This window comes from Balaenoptera physalus (genome assembly GCF_965194825.1).
Source record: "Balaenoptera physalus genome assembly, chromosome: 13".
Lineage (NCBI taxonomy): Eukaryota > Metazoa > Chordata > Mammalia > Artiodactyla > Balaenopteridae > Balaenoptera > Balaenoptera physalus.
The window spans coordinates 84753530-84773665 of NC_138892.1; the positions used below are offsets into that span (position 1 = coordinate 84753530).

The 20136-nt window shown below is 38.7% G+C and overlaps 1 protein-coding gene across 16 annotated transcripts in view; it reads right to left on the minus strand.

Moving 5' to 3' along the window:
* The window catches only part of CCDC91 (coiled-coil domain containing 91), a gene marked incomplete at its 5' end in the record, with an annotated part of 407914 nt that extends 388496 nt beyond the window's left edge, over window positions 1-19418 (minus strand). For 3 of the 16 annotated variants that reach the window (XM_082419793.1, XM_082419795.1, XM_082419794.1), the window contains one exon: window positions 19207-19418. Coding sequence is in view for 2 of the 16 variants with exons in the window: in XM_082419776.1 (XP_082275902.1) it covers window positions 5459-5633 (175 nt within the window). Of the gene's footprint in view, window positions 1-5458; window positions 5655-18837; window positions 19145-19206 lie in introns of those variants that run through there. The other 13 variants (XM_082419788.1, XM_082419787.1, XM_082419786.1 and 10 more) reach the window with 13 other exon arrangements.
* Between the last annotated feature and the right edge of the window lie 718 nt (window positions 19419-20136).

A 20136-nucleotide genomic window follows, 5' to 3' on the forward strand; every position in this document is an offset into this window, starting at 1 on the left:
AAAGCTCTCTGCAGTAAGCTAGGCTGCCTGAGACTGGAGAAGTTACCAGGCATACCCAAATTATAATCAGCTTTCTGTCGGTTTGTCTTACTTTTAAACTTTCAGTCATACCACCACCCTTTGTCCCCAGAAAAGCTTTATTTTTTCAGATTGTTAAATAACAAAATGATTACATACGGTTTTGATTTTTTTCCCAAGCAATCAACAAGTAAAAGCATTATCCCAGCCTGCCCAGGGTTGACTTCATCATGCCCTTGCTTACACTTTTCCCCACTCTGCTGTTGGTAATCTATCCCTAGAGATCCTAGAGTCCCTTAATGATCTGGCTCAAATTTACATTTCCAGTCTCATCTTCTGCCTCTTACAGCCATTCTGAAGTTTGCAATTTTTTTCTTACACAGAACAATAGTTCATTAATAAACACTTATTATTTTTGATTGACTTTACTGACTTCAACTTCTCAAATAAAACGAGAAAAAATCCAAAGCATGCCTACAACTATTAATATAAGATTAAGCAGTCAGTTCAAAATTGCTATTTCCGAAATTTTCCTAAAAATTCTCCAAGAGCTACACACAACTCAAGTATGCACAAAATTGATTATGTGTAAACTACTACTATAATATTTAAAGAATACAATGAATTGAAGGATTTCAATATTCCCAAGCAATTTAATGTGAAACATATACATATGGACATATGTGTTAATATACATATATATTCAACTATGTGTCCTATTCTGTGCTAGCATCTCTGCTGTCAGTACCACAACACAACCATCTAGTTCATTTTTGCATATTCCCTGATAATATGTTACCTGATAATATGTTAAGGGCTTATTCTGGGCCATAATTTTCTTATGAGAAAAAGGTTTACACACTATGGGTAACATGAAAGCAATGGTAGTGATGTGAACAAAGGAGTAATTCTCCTAAGCGTTGGTTCCTTCACCATCATTACGACTGATTCCCTGATGTTTACGATATTCCCTGATAGCTTCATGATATTCTAAAAGGTCAAAACAAAGAATATCATAAAGTAAAAGCAACATTCTATTTATATGCCTCACAATGACTTTCTCTCTCAACACACACATATACACTGAAAGTCATCAACATATTTCAGTTTCAATTTCATAGATGAACAGCATTTTCTGTTTATTATAATTATAATAACATTGCTCTGAACAATTGCTCATTATGTTCTTTTAAGAATGGGTAAGAACAGATAACTACATGAAAGAATGCTACAGTTCCCACACAGAAACGTATGCCCCAACTTCTCCACATATACAACCAATTAGTGGTGTTTTATTCAACTGTTATGGTTTCCTTCTTCCTTGAAAATTGGCAACGTCCACAATTCATTACATATAAGCTCCCAAAAAGATGTACACCTGTCTTGATTAGAATATCTAGTTCTGTGATATTTTTGAGGCAGAATATATATTTTCTTTTAATTATTGACACCACGTTAAAGTAACTGAATTGCAGAGGAATGAAGATTTGCTTAGAAAACCACTACACATTTTCCAAGCCTGAGAACCAACAAACGCTTGCTATGTAATCCAACATCATAGACACGGAGAAACAAGTCTACTGAGAGTCGATTTTTTAAACAAAAATTTTTTTTTGCATGATTCTGGACCTCAGCACTGCTACACAATCACAATGGAAAGAATGTGTGGTAATTAACCAGCTTTAAATGCTGGAAGTATCCAAACAATCATTCTTTTTCCCTAAGAACTTTTTACAAAACGGGAAATCCTGTAGACTTTATGATTGCTCCTTCAGTTTACTTTACTTTTTAAAAAATGAAAACAAACTAAGTACTGGGTACTGCTGTTCACAGATTTTTTTCCCTCTCTTTTTTATTTAAGTAAATAGATGATTCCATTTTACTATATTCATTAAATCTCTCTCCAGCATACGTGATTAACTTCTTAGCATAATGACTATTTTCCATAATCTGAAACTGTGGTAAAAATAAAAGGTCAAAGAACAATAGCAATAATAGTAACTGAGTTTTACCAAATACATTTAAGTCAAAAGTATATACCTGTCAATGATCATTATAGACTGTTGTTAAATGTCAATATACTTGGTGATACAGGTACACTGTTTGACTGTGTCTGAGACTAATTAATTCTGGGATCTTAGCCATGATTTCTAAGAGTTTTACTATAAATTATCCTTATACTAGAACTCAGTATCTCATAGTCATTTCTTTATCATGTGAGATTTGGAATACTGTAAAGAATGAAAGCAATTTATGAAGCAAACTGCAAGGCCACTCTTCTTCATACAGTGGTAAGATGACCATGTATTCTTTAAAAATTTTTATTGGCTCCATATTTTACATTCCACCTTGCCAAAGACACCCTTGTTTGTTGCACTGGAAGAGGAAATAGTCAATTAATTTTTTATTTCTATGGTGAGTGTATTAGTCAGGGTCCTCCAGATAAACGCAGTTGACCCCTGAACAACACGGGTTTGAACTGCATGGGTCCGCTTATATGCAAATTTTTTTTCAAATAAATACTTACTGCAATACTACATGATTTATGGTTGGTAGAAGCCACGGATGCAGAACCACAGATACAGCAGGCCAACTAGAAAACTATAGTCAGATAATAGACTACGCAAGGTTCAGCACCCAACCCCAATATTTTTCAAGGATCAGCTGTACAAAAAATAATAATTATATATATATAATTATTACTTTTATAATATATTTTATTTTTAATATTTAGATACATTTATTTTTAATATTTAGATACATTTAATTTGTTATTATAAATTGGAGTATAGTTGATTTACAATGTTGTGCTAGTCTCAGGTGTACAGCAAAGTGATTCAGTTATACATATACATATATCCATTCTTTTTTGGATTCTTTTCCCATATAGGTTATTACAGAATATTGAGCAGAGTTCCCTGTGCTATACAGTAGGTCCTTGTTGATTATCTATTTTATATATAGTAGTGTGTATATGTTAATCCCAAACTCCTAATTTATCCCTCCCCCCACCTTTCCCCTTTGGTAACCATAAGTTTGTTTTCGAAGTCTGTGAGTCAGTTTCTGTTTTGTAAATAAGTTCACTTGTATCATTTTTTTTTTAGATTCCTCATATGTGATATCATATGATATTTGTCTTTCTCTGTCTGACTTACTTCACTTAGTATGATAATCTCTAGGCCATCCATATTGCTGCAAATGGCATTATTTCATTCTTTTTTTATGGCTGAATAATATCACATCGCATATATGTACCACATTTTCTTTATCCATTCCTCTGTTGATGGACATTTATTTAGGCTGCTTCCATGTCTTGGCAATTGTAAATAGTGCTGCAACGAGCACTGGGGTGCATGTACCTTTTCAAATTATGGTTTCCTCTGGATATATGTCCAGGAGTGGGATTGCTGGATCATATGGTAGTTCTATTTTTAGCTTTTTAAGGAACCTCCATACTATTCTCCACAGTGGTTGTACAATTTACATTACCACCAACAGTGTAGGAGGGTTCCCTTTCCTCCACACCCTCTCCAGCATTTACTGTTTGTAGACTTTTTGATGATGGCCATTCTGACCCATGTGAGGTGATACCTCATTGTAGTTTTGATTTGAATTTCTCTAATAATTAGCAATGTTGAGCATCTTTCCATGTGCTTTTTGGCCATTTGTATATCTTCTTTGGAGAAATGTCTATTAGGTCTTCTGCCCATTTTTTGATTGGGTTTTTTTTTTGATATTAAGCTTCATGATCTGTTTGTGTATTTTGGAGATTAATCCCTTGTCAGTCGCATCATTTGCAATATTTTCTCCCATTATGTGGGTTGTCTTTTCGTTTTGCTTACGGTTTTCTTTGCTGTACAAAAGCTTTTGAGTTTAATTAGGTTCCATTTGTTTATTTTTGTTTTTATTTTCATTACTTTTTGGAGGTGGATCCAAAAAGATACTACTGCGATTTATGTCAAAGAGTGTTCTGCCTACGTTTTCCTCTGTTTTATAGTATCCAGCCTTACATTTAGGTCTTTAATCCATTTTGAGTTTATTTTTGTATATGGTGTTAAAGAATGTTCTAATTTCATTCTTTTACATGCAGTTGTCCAGTTTTCCCAGCACCACTTAATGAAGAGACTGTCTTTTCTTGTATATTCTTGCCTCCTTTGTTGTAGATTAATTGACCACAGGTGCGTGGGTTTATTTCTGGGCTTTCTAACCTGTCCCACTGATCTATGTTTCTGTTTTTGTGCCAGTACCGTACTGTTTTGATTAGCTTTGTAACTATTATTTTTATAACAGTATATAATTTTAATAATTTTATATTTTATATATACTTTTTATATATGTACATATATACGTACATACATATATACACACGTATATACATATAAAGAGACAGAGAGAGAGAGAGAGAGAGGGAGGGAACTAGATTAATAGGAACTGGCTTGTAAGATTATGGAGGCTAAGAAGTCCCAAGATCTGCAGTTGGCAAGCTGGAAACCCAGAAGAACGCATGGTGCGGTTCCAGTCTGCATCCAAAAAGTCCCAGTCCAAGTGCAGGAGAAGACCAATGTCCCAGTCAAGCAATCAGGCAGAAGTTCCCTCTTACTCAGCTTTTTGTTCTATTCAGGTCTTCAAATGATTGGATGAGGGCAATCTGCTTTACTCTGTCTAGTAATTCGAATGCTAATCTCACAAACACATTCAGAATAAAGTTTGATCAACTATCTGGGCAACCCATGGTCCTAAAATTAACCATCACAAGTCTACCCCTTGTCAACTTGGCACCCATACTCATCTCTTAAACCATACTAAATCTCCAAATAAGGACTTAATTCTTTTATACCAAGGTCATAAAATGTGATATAGCTATCCTGTGTACAACTGGAAACACACTAACCTCTTCTCCAGAAGAGGAGGTAAAGTCCTTGAGTGATATTTACTCTTCTCCTTGATATCCCAAAATTTAAATACTATGCTGTAAAATTAATAATACTTAAAATACTATGATATACACCTAATGCATTTTATGTTACATGATAAGTAGTTAAGAGAGGAAAAAAAGCAAAGATAGTTTACATATATATTGCCATACACACACGCGCGTGCACACACACACACACACATATTCATAGCAAAATAAGGAAGAAATACTCATGACTATTACAGTCCTCATTTCTGTATCTGGTCAAATGGTTGTAGCTGGTATTTATAACTGCCTTCTTCCATTACCCATTCTGTATTCCTTTTGTCTTCAGCAAGCACTTCAGCTGGTCATGGTTCTTTACCTGGTGGAGTGATCCAAACCCTCATTCCTGAGGGGTCTGGGCCATCAGTAGTCCTCCCTCAATTGGGTTGTTTTAGTTTTCCATTGACTTTAATTACAGGGCATGATAATATTGAGATGCCCTAAAAAAATCTCCTATATTTCAGACACACTCTTCCTTACCTCCACTGTGGAACAGTAGTCCAATATCCCCTTGGTAGTCAGGATCAGTCACCCCAGCCAGTACAGCAACCCCCTTCTTTGCCTGTTGATTCAGAGGCATGAGGAGTCCAAAGTGGCTGGGCAGTAGTCTTAATTTCCAATTCAATGGAATCATTGTGTCTTCTTGTGGAAGCATTCCTCCCTTTGGAACTAAGACCTATAGGCCAGCAGAGCATAAAGTCACAGAAACAGGAACCAAAATTTTGCCAGTGGCTCACTAGGGGTAATAGAGAATGGTGCCACTCCCATTACCACCCCTTGATTCTTGGACCTGTGACCCTGGCTAGAGAAGAAACAGCACCATATACTGTATGCTAATTCAAAGTATATACAACCTTGTGGAGAACCTTGCACCAGTCCTGCAAGATACTGACACCTTGCTGGCACCATAACTTAGTCTTCAAAAGACCATTCCACCATTCTGTCAAGCCAGCTGCTTCAGGATGGTGGGAAACAAGATAAGACCAATGAATTCCATGAACATGGGCCCACTCCTGCACTTCTCTTGCTGTGAAGTGAGTTCCTTGATCAGAAGAAATGCTATGTGGAATACTATGTGGTGAATGAGGCAGTCTATAAGTCCAGAGATGACAGTTTTGGCAGAAGCACTGCACGTAGGGAAGGCAAGTCCATATCCAAAGTAAACATCTACTGCAGTAAGAATAAATTGCTGCCACTTCAATTATGGGAGCAGTTTAGTATAAGCAACCTGCCTCCACTTAGCTGGCTAATCACCCCAAAGAATGGTGCCATATCAAGGATTCAGTGTCAGTCTCTGCTGATGACAGATTGGGCACTCAGCAGTGGCCATAGCCAGGCTGGCCTTGATGAGTGGAAGTCTGTTGCTTAGCCTATGTGTAACCTCCATCGCTGACAGCATGGCCACTTTGCTTATGAGCCCACGAGGCAATGACAGGGGTGACAGGGGAAAGAGGCTGACTGGTATCCACAGAATGAGTGAGTCATCCTATCCACTTGATTATTAAAATCTTTCTCTGCTGAGATCACTCTTCAGTGAGCATTCACATGGTACACAAGTATCTTCACATTTTTTGCCCATTCAAAGAGGTCTAGCCACACCTTTTCCCCAAACTTCCTTGTCACCAATTTTCCAATCATGTTTCTCCCAAGTCCCTAACCATCCAGCCAAACCATTGGTCATAAGCCATGAATCAGTATACAGTTGTATGTCTGGCCATTTGACCTTCCAAGCAAAGTGAACAACCAGGTGCACTGCCTGAAGTTCTGCCCACTGGGAGGATTTCCCTTCACCACTATCCTTCAAGGATGTCCCAGAAAGGGGCTGTAGGGCTGCAGCCATTCACTTTCCGGTGCTGCCTGCATATCATACAAAACCATCTATATAACAGGCCTGAGTCTTCTCTTCTGTGAACTGATATTAGCAAACTTCCCATGAGGCCACAGGTGCAATCTGGAAAAAGGAGACACTGTAGCAGAGTAGGGCCCATGGGCATTTGGGCCACTTCTTCAACTTATCTGTGCCTCCAGGGCCTGCTCAGGCCTGATCAGATATATACTGCTTCCACTTGATGATGGAGTGCTGCTGTGTCACATGCCCAACTTTATGGTTTGGTGGTCAGATAACACTGACTTCATGATGGGCAGCTAAGGTCACCTGGTAACTTGGTGGCCCGTGGTTATGCAATCAGTCTCTAAGGCCCAAGTGTAGGCCAACAGCTGCTTCTCAAGAGGCACAGTTATCCACAGAGGATGGCAGGGCTTTGGTCCAAAATCCTAAGGGCCTACACTCTGATTCTCCTAAAGGAACCTGCCAAAAGCTCCAAACAGCATCCCTATCTGCCACTGACACTTCAAGGACCGCTAGATCTGTTGGAACATATGGCCCAAGTGACAGAGCAGCTTGCACAGCAGCCTGGACCTGTGGCAGAGTCTTCTCTTATTCTGGGTCCCACTCAAAACTAGCAGCTTTTTGAGTCACTCGGTAAATGTGCCAGAGTAACACACCCCAAATGAGGAATATGTTGTCTCTAAAATCCAAAGAGACCCACTAGATGCTGTGCCTCTTTCTTGGTTGCAGGAAGGCCCAGATGCAACAACTTATCCTTGTCTTAACCTTAGAAGGGATATCTCAAGATACCTCATACCGCTAGACCCCCAGAAATTTCACTGAGGTAGAAGGCCCTTTAACTTTTATCAGATTTGTTTCCTACTCTCTGACACTAAAATGTCTTACTACTAAGTCTAGAGAAGTTGCTGCTTCTTGCTCACTAGGTCCAATCAACAAAATGTCCTCAATTTAATGGACCAGTGTGATGATATCTTGTGAAAGAGAAACTTTCACACAAACTAAATTACGATGTAGGGTTGGAGAGCCCTACCCCTGACGTAGGACAGTGAAGGTGTACTGCTGGCCTTGCCAGCTGAAAGCAAACTATTTCAGTTGGACCTTGCTGACAGAGATGGAGACAAAAGCATCCGCCAGACCAATAGCTGCATACAAGTCATCAGGGGATGTGTTAATCTACTCAAGCAATAAAACTATATATGGTACAGCAGCTGCAATTGGAATCACCACCTGGTTAAGCTTACGATAATCCACTGTCATTCTCCAAGATCCATCTGTCTTCTGCACAGGCCAAACAGATCAGATGAATGCAGAAATGGTGGGAATCACCAACCCTGCATGTTTCATGTTCTTGATGGTGACACTAATATCTGTAATCCCCTTAGATATGAGGTATTGCTTTTGGTTTACTCTTTTCTTAGGTTGAAGCAATTCTAGTGGCTCCCATTTGACCTTTCTCACCATAATCACCTTCACTCCACTGGTCAGATAACCAATGTGGGGACTGTGATAGCTGCTGACTGTATCTATTCCAATTATGCATTCTGGAACTGGAGATATAACTACAGGATGGATTGGAGGACCCACTGGGCCCACTGTGAGACAGACCTGAGCTAAAACTTCATTGATTACCTGACCTCCATAAGCCCCTATTCTGACGATGGACCAAAGGGACAACCTGGGTCTCATGGAACTAGCGTCAATTCAGAGCCAGTATCCAGCAGTCCTTGAAAGATGTGATTATTTCCTTTTCCCCAATGCACAATTACCATGATGAAAGGCCATAGAACCCTTTAGGAAGGGCTGACAGAAAGATTGACAATAAATTTTGACAATGTACCAGGGTCCTTCCTCAAGGGAACCCTGCCTCCTCTTCATTCAAGGGGTTCTAGGTCTGTAAAAATTCAAGTCTCAGAATTGATGGATGGGCCATGACTCTCTGTTTTTTCTGATTCAGGCTAGACTTCTGTTCACTTGACCTAGAACTTTTCTGCTTATACAGATCAAGTAAGAATTTAGTAGGCTTCCTATCTATTTCACTTCTAGGGACACCATGATCAACTAGCCAACACCACTGTTCTGCCTAAATCAGACTATTCTAATTGCCGCTTTGACTCTGCTGCCCAAACCACGCTCACCTTGCCTTTGACAGATGGATGTCATTACTCGGCCCCTGCCACCCTGGAATTCATTTACTCCCATTGCATTTAGGTTTCCCAGTTCAGCGACTGCATGCCTACTGAAGCAATCACAGAGTTCTTCAAGGATGCCAGGGCTCCCCTCACGATTTATCTCTCATAATATTGGTGAAAGCTATGTCTTCTGGACCCTCCCAGTTTGGGTGAGCACTTCCTAAATGACGAATCCACTCTAACATTCCCATCTCCCTAAGCCTTTGACTCCCTTCCTCTACAGTAAACCAAGACAGGTAGGCCCAGCATTTCCAGCTCACTCACTGTGCGCCACCTTTTGGTCCATATTTCAGCCAAACAACTACACTAAATGCAGAATCTCTGCTTAGTGAGCCCATATCAATAAATTCTGGCTGGTCCAACTTTATGTTCTTTTCATGATTATGCTGCACCTTTAGTATCCATTCCCACACATGTTCCCTGGATTTGTCGGTATAAATTAGAAAGCTCAAGTAGTTCTTTTGGAGTACAGTAGATTTCCCCATGAGTCACACTTTATACCTCACCTTTAGAAGCCTGCTGGGATTTCAGTCTAGTCATAGATCTAGAAGCAAAGAAGAGTGTTGGGGGCAGGTCCTGAGCAGATCAGCATTGTCTTGCCTGGCAACTACCTCAGGGGCTGCCACTAATGTAGAATTAATCCCCTCAGATCTCAGACAGGGGTGGAGAGGCTACTCCCACTGGCAGTGAGGAAGTAGCTACCACTGTGGGTAGAGAGACCACTGCCACTGAGGGTGGGAAGGATGCTCCCACTGGCAAAAAATACTCATCAAAATTCAGGGGCTCGATGTCTCTAGCTTCATCTCTTCCCACACACTCCTAACTTTCAGGATCCCATCCCTTCCCAATCAGTGCTCTCCCTATGATGTATCAGTTTATACAGCTCTCACCTTCTTGGCTGTGAGGTCCCTGAAAACCAAGTGACATTTATTTCTGTATCCTCCAGTGCCTAGCATAGGAACCTGAAATATAGATTTCTATTGAATTGAATTTTGCTTCGCACCATGGTTCAGTTGTCCATTATTTTACTTTCATTAACTTAGTTTGACAGTTATTAAATCCTTGTTTATGCACCTATCAAAGGTCTTCACCTGCTAATAGTGCCCTTTAACAGGAAACAGACTTGTTTACCAGAGAAACACATAAAGGACTTGCTTGCTCACATTTTTCTAAGATAATATAAAACTGTCCTAACCACTAATTTTCATTTCTTCCTGAAGTAAAGTACCAGTATCCTCAGCAGGATCATTTTTTTCATCTGATCCTAACTTGTAATTTATTTTTTTTCACTTCCATACATAATAAGTAATTGACTACCAATTTTATCTGTAAAAGATTTCTAACGTATATAGACTCTAATTCTTCCAAAACATAGTTAAATGTGCATGTGGGGGAAAAAAAAGAAAAAAGCGTATCTGAAGCACACAAAGTTCTCCTCTCCCTCTATTATTGGGTACATTCCTGACAAATCTGACCACTTCTGAGCAATATTTGAAAGACTTTTCCTCTGCACTATTATGAAGATTAACTAAGCCATTAGCTAAAAATCTAAAGTTTTCCCACAAGGCAATCCAAGCACTCCCAACTTTTTTATATGCCATAGTGCCAGGATCCTACAGAAATGTCAACTGACACTATTTCTCTACTGAGTAAATATATAACCAAATCCAAAAAATGCTAGCTATTAGGTGATGGCACTGACACAGTAAATCTTATTTACTTAAGTTCCATTAGTTGTGTGTAAGTATTTCTACATTTTAACCCCATGTTCTTATCAACTGTTTGAATCATCCCAATCTCTTCTACAGCACTGAAAATAATATTCTCAATTATGATTCTCAGGTAGTACAAGATGACAAGATGCTAAGCCAGCAAGTTAAATGCTAGGGAAAAAAATAAGTCCAGCTACCTTTGATTACTAAGGCATTAAAACCCCACAAGTACAAGTCTAGAGATTTTCACCAAATTAAAAAAAACAAAAAACAAAAAACCTGGGCTTCTGGTTGTCTGATAATCCCATTAACCAAGTAATGTGTTCAGGCATAGCACATGGTAAGCAGTCAATAAATGTTTTCTTACTTTTTGTAATCATTTTGATAATCAATGAACTTTTTAATCATAATTCACAAGCCCTAAAGATTTCCTCTATGTAAACTGACCCAATTATATGAGATGAACTGGCATAATATAACAGCTAATAATTCCAAGTGGCCACACAAGACAAAGAATACAGAGTTTACATAAAGAGTTCACCAAGTCACTAAACAAGACAGCAAAAATAGCAACAAAAACAGCAACAATAAAACACCCTGGGGAGGAGAGGAATTTCTGATTTCCAGAGTTGCCATGTTACATATAAAATATATTAAAAATATATATATACACATATATTTACAAATATCTAGTTTTCAACAGAAATTATGAGACGTGCAAAGAAACAAGAAAGTATAGCCCACACACAGAGGGGAAAAAAGGCAGTCAATAAAAATCTGCTCGTGAGGAAACTCAGACATTAGACTTAGACAAAGACGTTAAAATCAACTACTTTAAATATGTTCAAACATATAGTCTCAAATCACTAAAGAAAACTATGCCTAAATAACTAAAGTATAATAACAGTCTCATAAAATATAGAGTACTAATGAAAAGATAGGAATTATAAAAATAAAATATATAAAATCTGGAGTTGAAAAGTACACTGACTGAAATTAAAAATTCACTAGAAGGCCTCAACAGCAAATTCTGAGCTGACAGAAGAAAGAATCAGAGAATCTGAAGATAGGTCAATTGAGATTATCCAGTTTGAGGAACAGAAAGAAAAAAGATAAACAAAAATAAACAAAGTATCAAAACCTGTGGATAACTGTCAGGAATACCAACATCTGCATAAGCATAATGAGAGTTCCAGAAAAAGAGGAGAGAAAAAAAGGGGCAGAATAACTACTTCAAGAAATAATGCTAGAGGGGCTTCCCTGGTGGCACAGTGGTTAAGAATCCACCTGCCAATGCAGGGGACACAGGTTCAAGCCCTGGTCTGGGAAGATCCCACATGCCGTGGAGCAACTAAGCCTGTGTGCCACAACTACTGAGCCTGTGCTCTAGAGCCCGCAAGTCACAACTACTGAGCCCACGTGCCACAACTATTGAAGCCCACGCTCCTAGAGCCCATGCTCCCCAACAAGAGAAGTCACCACAATGAGAAGCCCACGCACCACAATGAAGAGTAGCCCCTGTTCACCACAACTAGAGAAAGCCCACGCACAGCAACAAAGACCCAATGCAGCCAAAAGGAATAAACAAATTTAAAAATAAATAAATAAAAGAAAGAATGCTAGAAATTTTCACAAATTTGATGAAAAGCATTAACCTACACATCCAAGAAACTCAACAAGTATCAGCAATTATATTAAATACACAGGGGTTAAACACTCTAATCAAAAGGCAGAAATTTGCAGAATGAATAAAAAGCATGATCCAACTAGGCACTGACTACACGACATGCTTTAGATTCAAAGACACAAGTAAAATATTGCACACCAGTATTGTATCAAGGATAACTGAATATTTCATAATCAATATGCAGAATGGTATACTATAACAACCCAAGGTTTGGAGCATCCATTTTATAAAAGTCTGTAAGTCAGTCAAAAATCTGATTTTCATTCATCCAAAATGTAGTTTTTTAGTAATATTCATATAAGCCCCTAACAGTGAAGCATACTTATAGATGAATGCATCTTGCATAATACTGCAGCACTGTCTTTACTACAGTTGCAGATGTTCTGAATTCTTATAATACAAAAGTAAAGCATCTTGAAATGATCATGTAGACCCTCTTTCACCACAAGATGGAACACAAAATAAAAGGCAATTTGGCTGGCCTCTTCGTTATCTATGCCTACTTTTGGTAGGAGATGCACATGGTCTATGTTAGCAAGGCTGGCAAAGGGAGAAGAAGGTCAGTCTTCTCTGAATACCAGGAAAAAGTGATTCCACACTTTACAAAATAGCGCTTATTTCACTGATACAGTTAATCTATATATGTGTTCAACTGCATTACATAAATACCAGAATGTTCATACTCTTCTAAGGTAAAAAGGTTTACTAGAATTATAACATGCTGCATTTTAAAGTAGCTAACGTTATTTCTGATCTTCATCTATTAAACCTGTAATTTTTTAAAAGTCTTCTAATTTCAAAATTTAAAAATTATTGTATTCTCTGCTAGTGACAATAAATGTGTCTCTAATTCTTTAAGTAAAACTCTACAGCATATAGCTAACAACAGTCTTTGTACCACTTACTGGGGATTTGACAGGGAAGGGAAGAGGATACAGGTCAAGAAATATCTAAAATAATTTAAAATTAGACAATATAAAAGGACAGAAATTTGGGTAAAATTTTAGAATTAACTGATACTGTCTCATGTTGATTTATTAAATTGCTTAATGAGTTTATTCTAAGAATTAAAATTAGAAGACAGATCCAGAGTAAGCAGACTACATACAAAATGCTTACGTGAACTCTATAATGGCATTATAGCTTACAAATAAAAGCAGATTCAAGAAGACTTGTGATCAAACTCCAGCTCTATCACACTGTTAATACAACCATAAATAACTTTGTTCACTTATCTGAGACTCAGTTTCCTCATCTATGAAATGGGAAAAATACTACCTACCTCAAAAGGTTCTGGTTGGAATTCAATAAAACAACATACATAAAGGGTTTCTGCATGATGCTGGACACAAAGATTTCTACAATCCTTATCAAAAGAAAAACATGAGTATTTTCCATTACACAAAATGCATCAGGAATTCTATCTAGATCACTGATAGCAAAATAATAATGTAGATGGAAAAGCCATTTATTTATTCCACATGCTAAACCTATAAAATAAATGATTTAAACTGGATAAAATCTAAGGAACTGAGTTTCTGAAATTCTAGGATTCTACCATAAAGTGATGCATAAAAAGTCAATGATATTGACTGCCACATTTTGCTCTAAAATTTTTTACAAATACATGGTCTGGAGGACAAATTCTAGGAATATAAAATAAAACAAAAAGGCAGTGTATATTAAGAATCTGAAAATATTTCATACACTTTGAGTAATAACCACTTTTTTAAAAATCAATTAAAAAAATTTTATCAGAGTTATGCACAAAGATTTAATATTAATTCTGAGGAAAACAACTATCCTAACTACAAATCAAGAACATACAAATCAAGTTTTCCAAAAATTCATGATGCAGTAAGCACTCAGTGTAAGCCTAGCAAAAAGAAAAAACTGTAAGACAATATTTACAATTTTGTTTTTTAAATGTTCGCAAAAAAAAAAAAAAAGCCAGCAAAATACAGCAGGAATTATCTCATATTAATGGAAATGGATTAACTCTTTTCTTTATAGGATTATTTCCCAATTTTCTACTGTAATCAACTATGATTTCCACAATCAAAAAACAATACAGTATTCATTTATGATTTTTAAAAAACTCTCAGTGAACAAGAAGCTAAAGAAAACTTCCTCAATCTGATGAGAACTGTACTTTAAAAAAAACCTATAGCTAACTACTTAATGGTAAAAGATTACATGCCTTCCCCACTAAGAAGACAAACAAGGCAAGGATGTCAGCTCTTACTTGTTCTGTTTAACATCACACTGAAGGTCCTAGCCAGTGTAACGAGACAAGAAAATGAAATAAATTAAATAAAAGACAAATAGGAAAATATGAACTGAAACTGTCTCTACTGGCAGACAAGACTGTCTACATAGAAAATCCCAATGAGTCTACAAAAGCTACTAGGGTAATTGAATTTATTAACAAGGTTGAGAATCCAAGGTCAATATAAAATATCAATTTATTTATATACATAATTGGAAACTGAAATTTTTTAAAAGATTACCATTTACAACAGCACCAAATAACATGAAGCACTTAGACATAAATATAACATTTTGCACAAATATGTGCATAATTATTATGCTGAAAGCTTTAAAACGTTAATGAGAAAAATCAAAGACTTTATTAACATCTTAACAACATTAAGATGTCAATTCTCTCCATATAAAACTATAACTTCAGTGCATCCACAGTCAAAATCCCAGAATGCTTTTTTATAGAATAGGCTGATTCTAAAAATGTACATGGAAAGAAAAGGAGCTAGGATACCCAAAACAAACACACACAGAAAGTAAGCTGGAAGACTCAGACTTCCTAATTTCAAGACATACTATAAAATTACATTAATAGGGACTTCCCTGGTGGTGCAGGGGTTAAGAATCCACCTGCCAATGCAGGGGGACACGGGTTCGAGCCCTGGTCCGGGAAGATCCCATATGCTGTGGAGCAAATAAGCCCGTGTGCCACAACTACTGAGCCTGCGTGTCACCAACTACTTAAGCCCGCATGCCTAGAGCCCGTGCTCTGCAACAAGAGAAGCCACTGCGATGAAAAGCCCGCACATGGCAACGAAGAGTAACCCCCTCTTGCTGCAACTAGAGAAAGCCCATGTGCAGCAACGAAGACCCAATGCAGCCAAAAATAAACAATAAATAAATAAATTTATTATTTTTTAATTTACATTAATGAAAACATTGTCATTTTAGCCAAAGGAGAGATACATAGAACAATGGAAGAGAATTGAGAGTCCAGGAACAGATCTACACATAGTCAATTGATTTTTTACAAAGGTGCCAAGAAAATTTACTGAAGAAAGGATAGTAAGGATAGTCCTTTCAATAAGTGGTGCTGGACAAATTGGGTGTCAATACACAAAAAAAGAAAGGGAAAGAGAAAAAGAACTTTGACCCATATCTTGCACCACATACAAAAATGAAGAAATAATTGATCAAAATAGATCACAGACCTAAAGGTAAAAATCTAAGACTATAAAAGTTCTAGAAGAAAACACAGTTTTAAAAAAAAATCTTTATATCTTTGGGTCAGTCAAAATTTTCTAGATAAGACCCAAAAGCACAAATCATAAAAGAAAAAAATGATAAACTGGACTTCTTCAAAATTTACAACTTCAGCTCTTTGAAAGATACTGTTAAGAAACTAAAAAGACAAAGCACAGACTGAAAGAAAATATTTGTGAACATATATCTGATAAAGGAATTGTATCCAGACTATACAAAACTCTTACAACTCACTAAGAAAGTAGACCAAAGATTTGAACAGATAACTTCACCAAAGAAGACATACAGATAGCAAATGATAGCAAATGAGCACATGAAAAGATACTCAACATGTTAGTCGATAGGAAAATTTAAATTAAAACAACAATGAGATAGCACTAAATACCTATTAGAATAGCTAAGATTAAAAGTAAAATGACAAATGCTGACCAGGATGTGGAGCAAATGGAACCATCAAACATTGCTGGTAAGGATGTAAAATGAAACAGCTATCTTGGAAAATAGTTTGGTAATTTCTTATGAAGTTAAACAAACATTTGCCACATGATCAAAGAATCCTACTCCTACTTAACAAGAAATGAAAGCATATTTCTACACAAAGACCGGTAGATGAATGTACAAAGAACTGTACATGAATGTTTACAGCAGCTTCATTCCTAAATGCCAAAAACTCGAAACAACCTAAATGTCCAACTGGTGAATAGATAAACAAATTGTGATATAGCCATACAATGAAATAGCACTCGGCAATAAAAAAAGAACAAAGCACTGATACATGCACCAAAATGGATGAATCACAAAAGCATGAAGTGAAAGAAACCAGAAAACAAGGTCTATACACTGTAGGAGTCCATTTATATGACAGTCTAGAAAAGACAAAGCTATAGGAACAGTGAACAAATCACTGGTGGCCAGATCTACTGTTAAGGGGAGAAAACGAACTACAGAGGAGCAATGAGGGAACTTTTTGGAATGATAGAAATGTTCTTTGTCTAGTTTGCGGTAGTGGTTACATGACTATTATGCATTTGTTAGAATTTAAATAACAAGATACTAGATGAGATTTTTTTTACTTGTAAAGTATACCTCAATAAACCCACATTTTAAGAGACACAGGACATGCCCTTTTGGAAAATATGCATCAAATTAAATGAGCTAAACCCAGCTAAATGGGTATTTGGGTAGGGGAGAAACAGTGGGGAAACAAAAAAATCAGAAATACTGGAAATCAAAATATTGATTTATCAGTAGTAAATAAGAAGAAACACATTGATACAAAGAGGTACTCTAAAGAGAGTTGCCTTTTTTATTGTTCTCATTGTTTAGACAGAAAATAACAAAATTTGATGAGTTTCAAGAAAGACCAAAAGTCACAAGTAACAAGACTGATAAAGGAGGCACAGTGATTACAAACTAAAATTTAGAAACAACTCACCTAAACATGCCCTTTTCAATTTACTAATTAAAAGAGTCCCATCCACCCTAATGTACTTCCACCCCAATTTCTGCTATGAAGGGCAAGATAATAAACCTTCAAATAGTTTTCTTTATTCATAACAATCCTATGTACTTTACAAATCTTACATCTATAGCTAGGGGTGCAAGATAAAATGCCTCTAACTAGGCAAATTCCTATTTGTCCATTTAAGCTTCAGACCAGCTATTTGGTAACCATCTTTCTTTTCTTCTTCTTCTTCTTTTTTTTTTTTTTAACTGCCACCAAAAAAATTAAAAATTAAAAAAATTAAAAAAAATTTAAAAAAAAGCTGTCTCTGTGATGACTTTCTGAAGTTTCTTTTTGTCTGTTATTAAGTATCAAGATGATTAAAATAAACAGAAAGCTCTCAGAAGGTTTGAGCTGATCACTCCAATAAGATACATTTTTCCATTTAATAAAAGTTAAGAGGTAAATTGTAACTTTCATCACTTTGTTTTCTTTATGTTTATTCCATTTGGCTTGTACTGTTGCTAGGAAACCTGTTCATAATAAGATTTCCCAGCCCACAGAACAACCTCCTAGCCAGCCTGGAGGATACCAAACTCTGTAACCAGGGCAATTCTCTACCACACAATTTACTGGCTAGCCAGCACCATACAGGTGCACTCTCCCTGGCATCCCCCCGCTGCATTAACCTTACAGGTACAGTACAGCGAATCCCCTTAATGCAACAGAAATTGCAGCAGAAGGTAAATGATATGAAGTGTTCAGCTCTCTGATGGCAGAGAACAACGCGAATTTATTGCCACTCCCTGTCACCCCACCCAACTAAATATTCTGGGTATTTTGTCTTAAATTGTGGGGTGAAATGTTAGCCCACCCCAGTGACAAGATGTAACGTCAGTCCACCCCAATCTCTAGTACCATGCAACATCCAAACTGCGTCCAAAAGCCATCATCCAACTACCGCCCAGATAAATATTTGGAGAGGTGGGCATCAGTATCTGCACAGTTCAGAGGGGGAGAGAAGGAAAAGAGCCGGAATTCTTAAGGTGCCACTGAATCACCTATAGCCGTGGCCAGAACTGTACCCTCCAGGAAATCAGCCTCAGCCCCAACTCTCATCAGGGAAGCAAGTGAGAGTAGCAGCAGCAACATCATCCTACCAAAAAGAAAACCCACTCAGCGCTGCTTTTAAGAGTTCCCACTCCTTCAAGCGAAGACAAAAATAGGCTTCATGTTCAAAGCTTTGCTCCGCACTACGCAACAAGGGCAGATGGAAGAAACATCTTCGAGGAGAGAGGGGGCGCACTTAAGAGGATGAAAGATGCCTCACCACTAGGAAAGTTACTGGCTGCTGCTTTCACCCCGAAACGCCACTTTTATTGCAACCTATGGCCCAAAGTAACGGCAAGGAAATTTGACTGACGGCCGTTGTACAGCTTTTACCCTGGTGTACCTGGCCAAGTCGAAGGGGAAACATAAACCAGGCGCGATCGGTGAAAACTCGGCAAGGATCAAAGTCAACGTTCAGTGGGAGCTACGGTGACACAACAGTCACGTGTACTTGTGCGTAGGCTTTCAAAAACATTCGATTCTGCAAAGCGCAGGGGCCGAAACCTGTCGGCGAGGGCAAGCTCTGGTCGGCACCGCCCGCCAAGGGAGGCAGGTCACGCCCCCTGACTCTCAGGCACCGCGACCGACCTCCCGGGGCCAGGCCCGGGCGGAAGCCCGGCCGCGCTCCCCGCCCGCGCCCAGGCCGCCTCCGGGCGCGCGGCCGGCCTCGCGCGGCCCCGGCCCCAGACCCGAAAGGCGAGCGTCCGTTTACCTGCGCCCCGGCTCTCGCCGCCGCCGCCGCCGCCGCGCCGCTCCCCCACGCCGCCAGGTGAGCCACCCCCAGGACACAGCCCCGCACGCGTGCACGCGGGCGCGACCCTGACCCGGGGAAGCAGGGCCCCGGCTGCACGAGTTGGGGTAGCCCACGTACCAAGCACCACCCGGCTTCCAGCACCTCTGCCCCCGGAAGTTGATTTCCGCCAATGCCCGCCCAAGGCCGCGCCTGTCACTCAACGCCCACAAGCGCGTCACGTGTGCCTATGCTGAGGCCGAGCCCGGGGGCCCCATCTTCAGAGGGCCGCCACCCCTGGCTCGAGTGGTCTTCGGATCGCTGCCCTGGGAAAGAGGTTGACTCAGGCGCTACTTCCTGGTGGTTACAGCTTCTAATTCCCCTTGAATGACAGGCCCTTTTTCTATGCCGAATCCATGCAAATCAAACCATCCCCAAGTTGGCACTGCCATCCGGGACTTTGTAGGATTGTTCCAGAGAAGAGGAACAATCCTCTTCACCACCTCCAAGCAGAGTTCCCTAAATACTGGAACTCAGTTAAATGCTGACGTGTGCTCAAGAAAGCGGAGTAGACAACTGCTCCATCTCCTCTTGACGTATCGGAACTCTCAAAGCACCAGGATGCACCCAAGCCCAGAGCCTTTCCAGACCACTGCTGTATGACTTCAGCCAAAGAGCTCTGCTCTAGAATTACGTATGTTCTTGTCTTCATCTCCAGATCACAGCAATTTGTAGATGCCATCTCTGTTTCAGAGAGAATCAATTATCCGCTACCGAGACACCCCCTTTTTTCCAAACCTTCAAATAATTTCTCCTAAAGAAAAGAGAGAATGACAAAACTGACCGTTTTATTTGAAAGCAGACATGGTTATGTAGATTTTTTTTTTTTTTTTTGGTCCATTTCAGACTGTC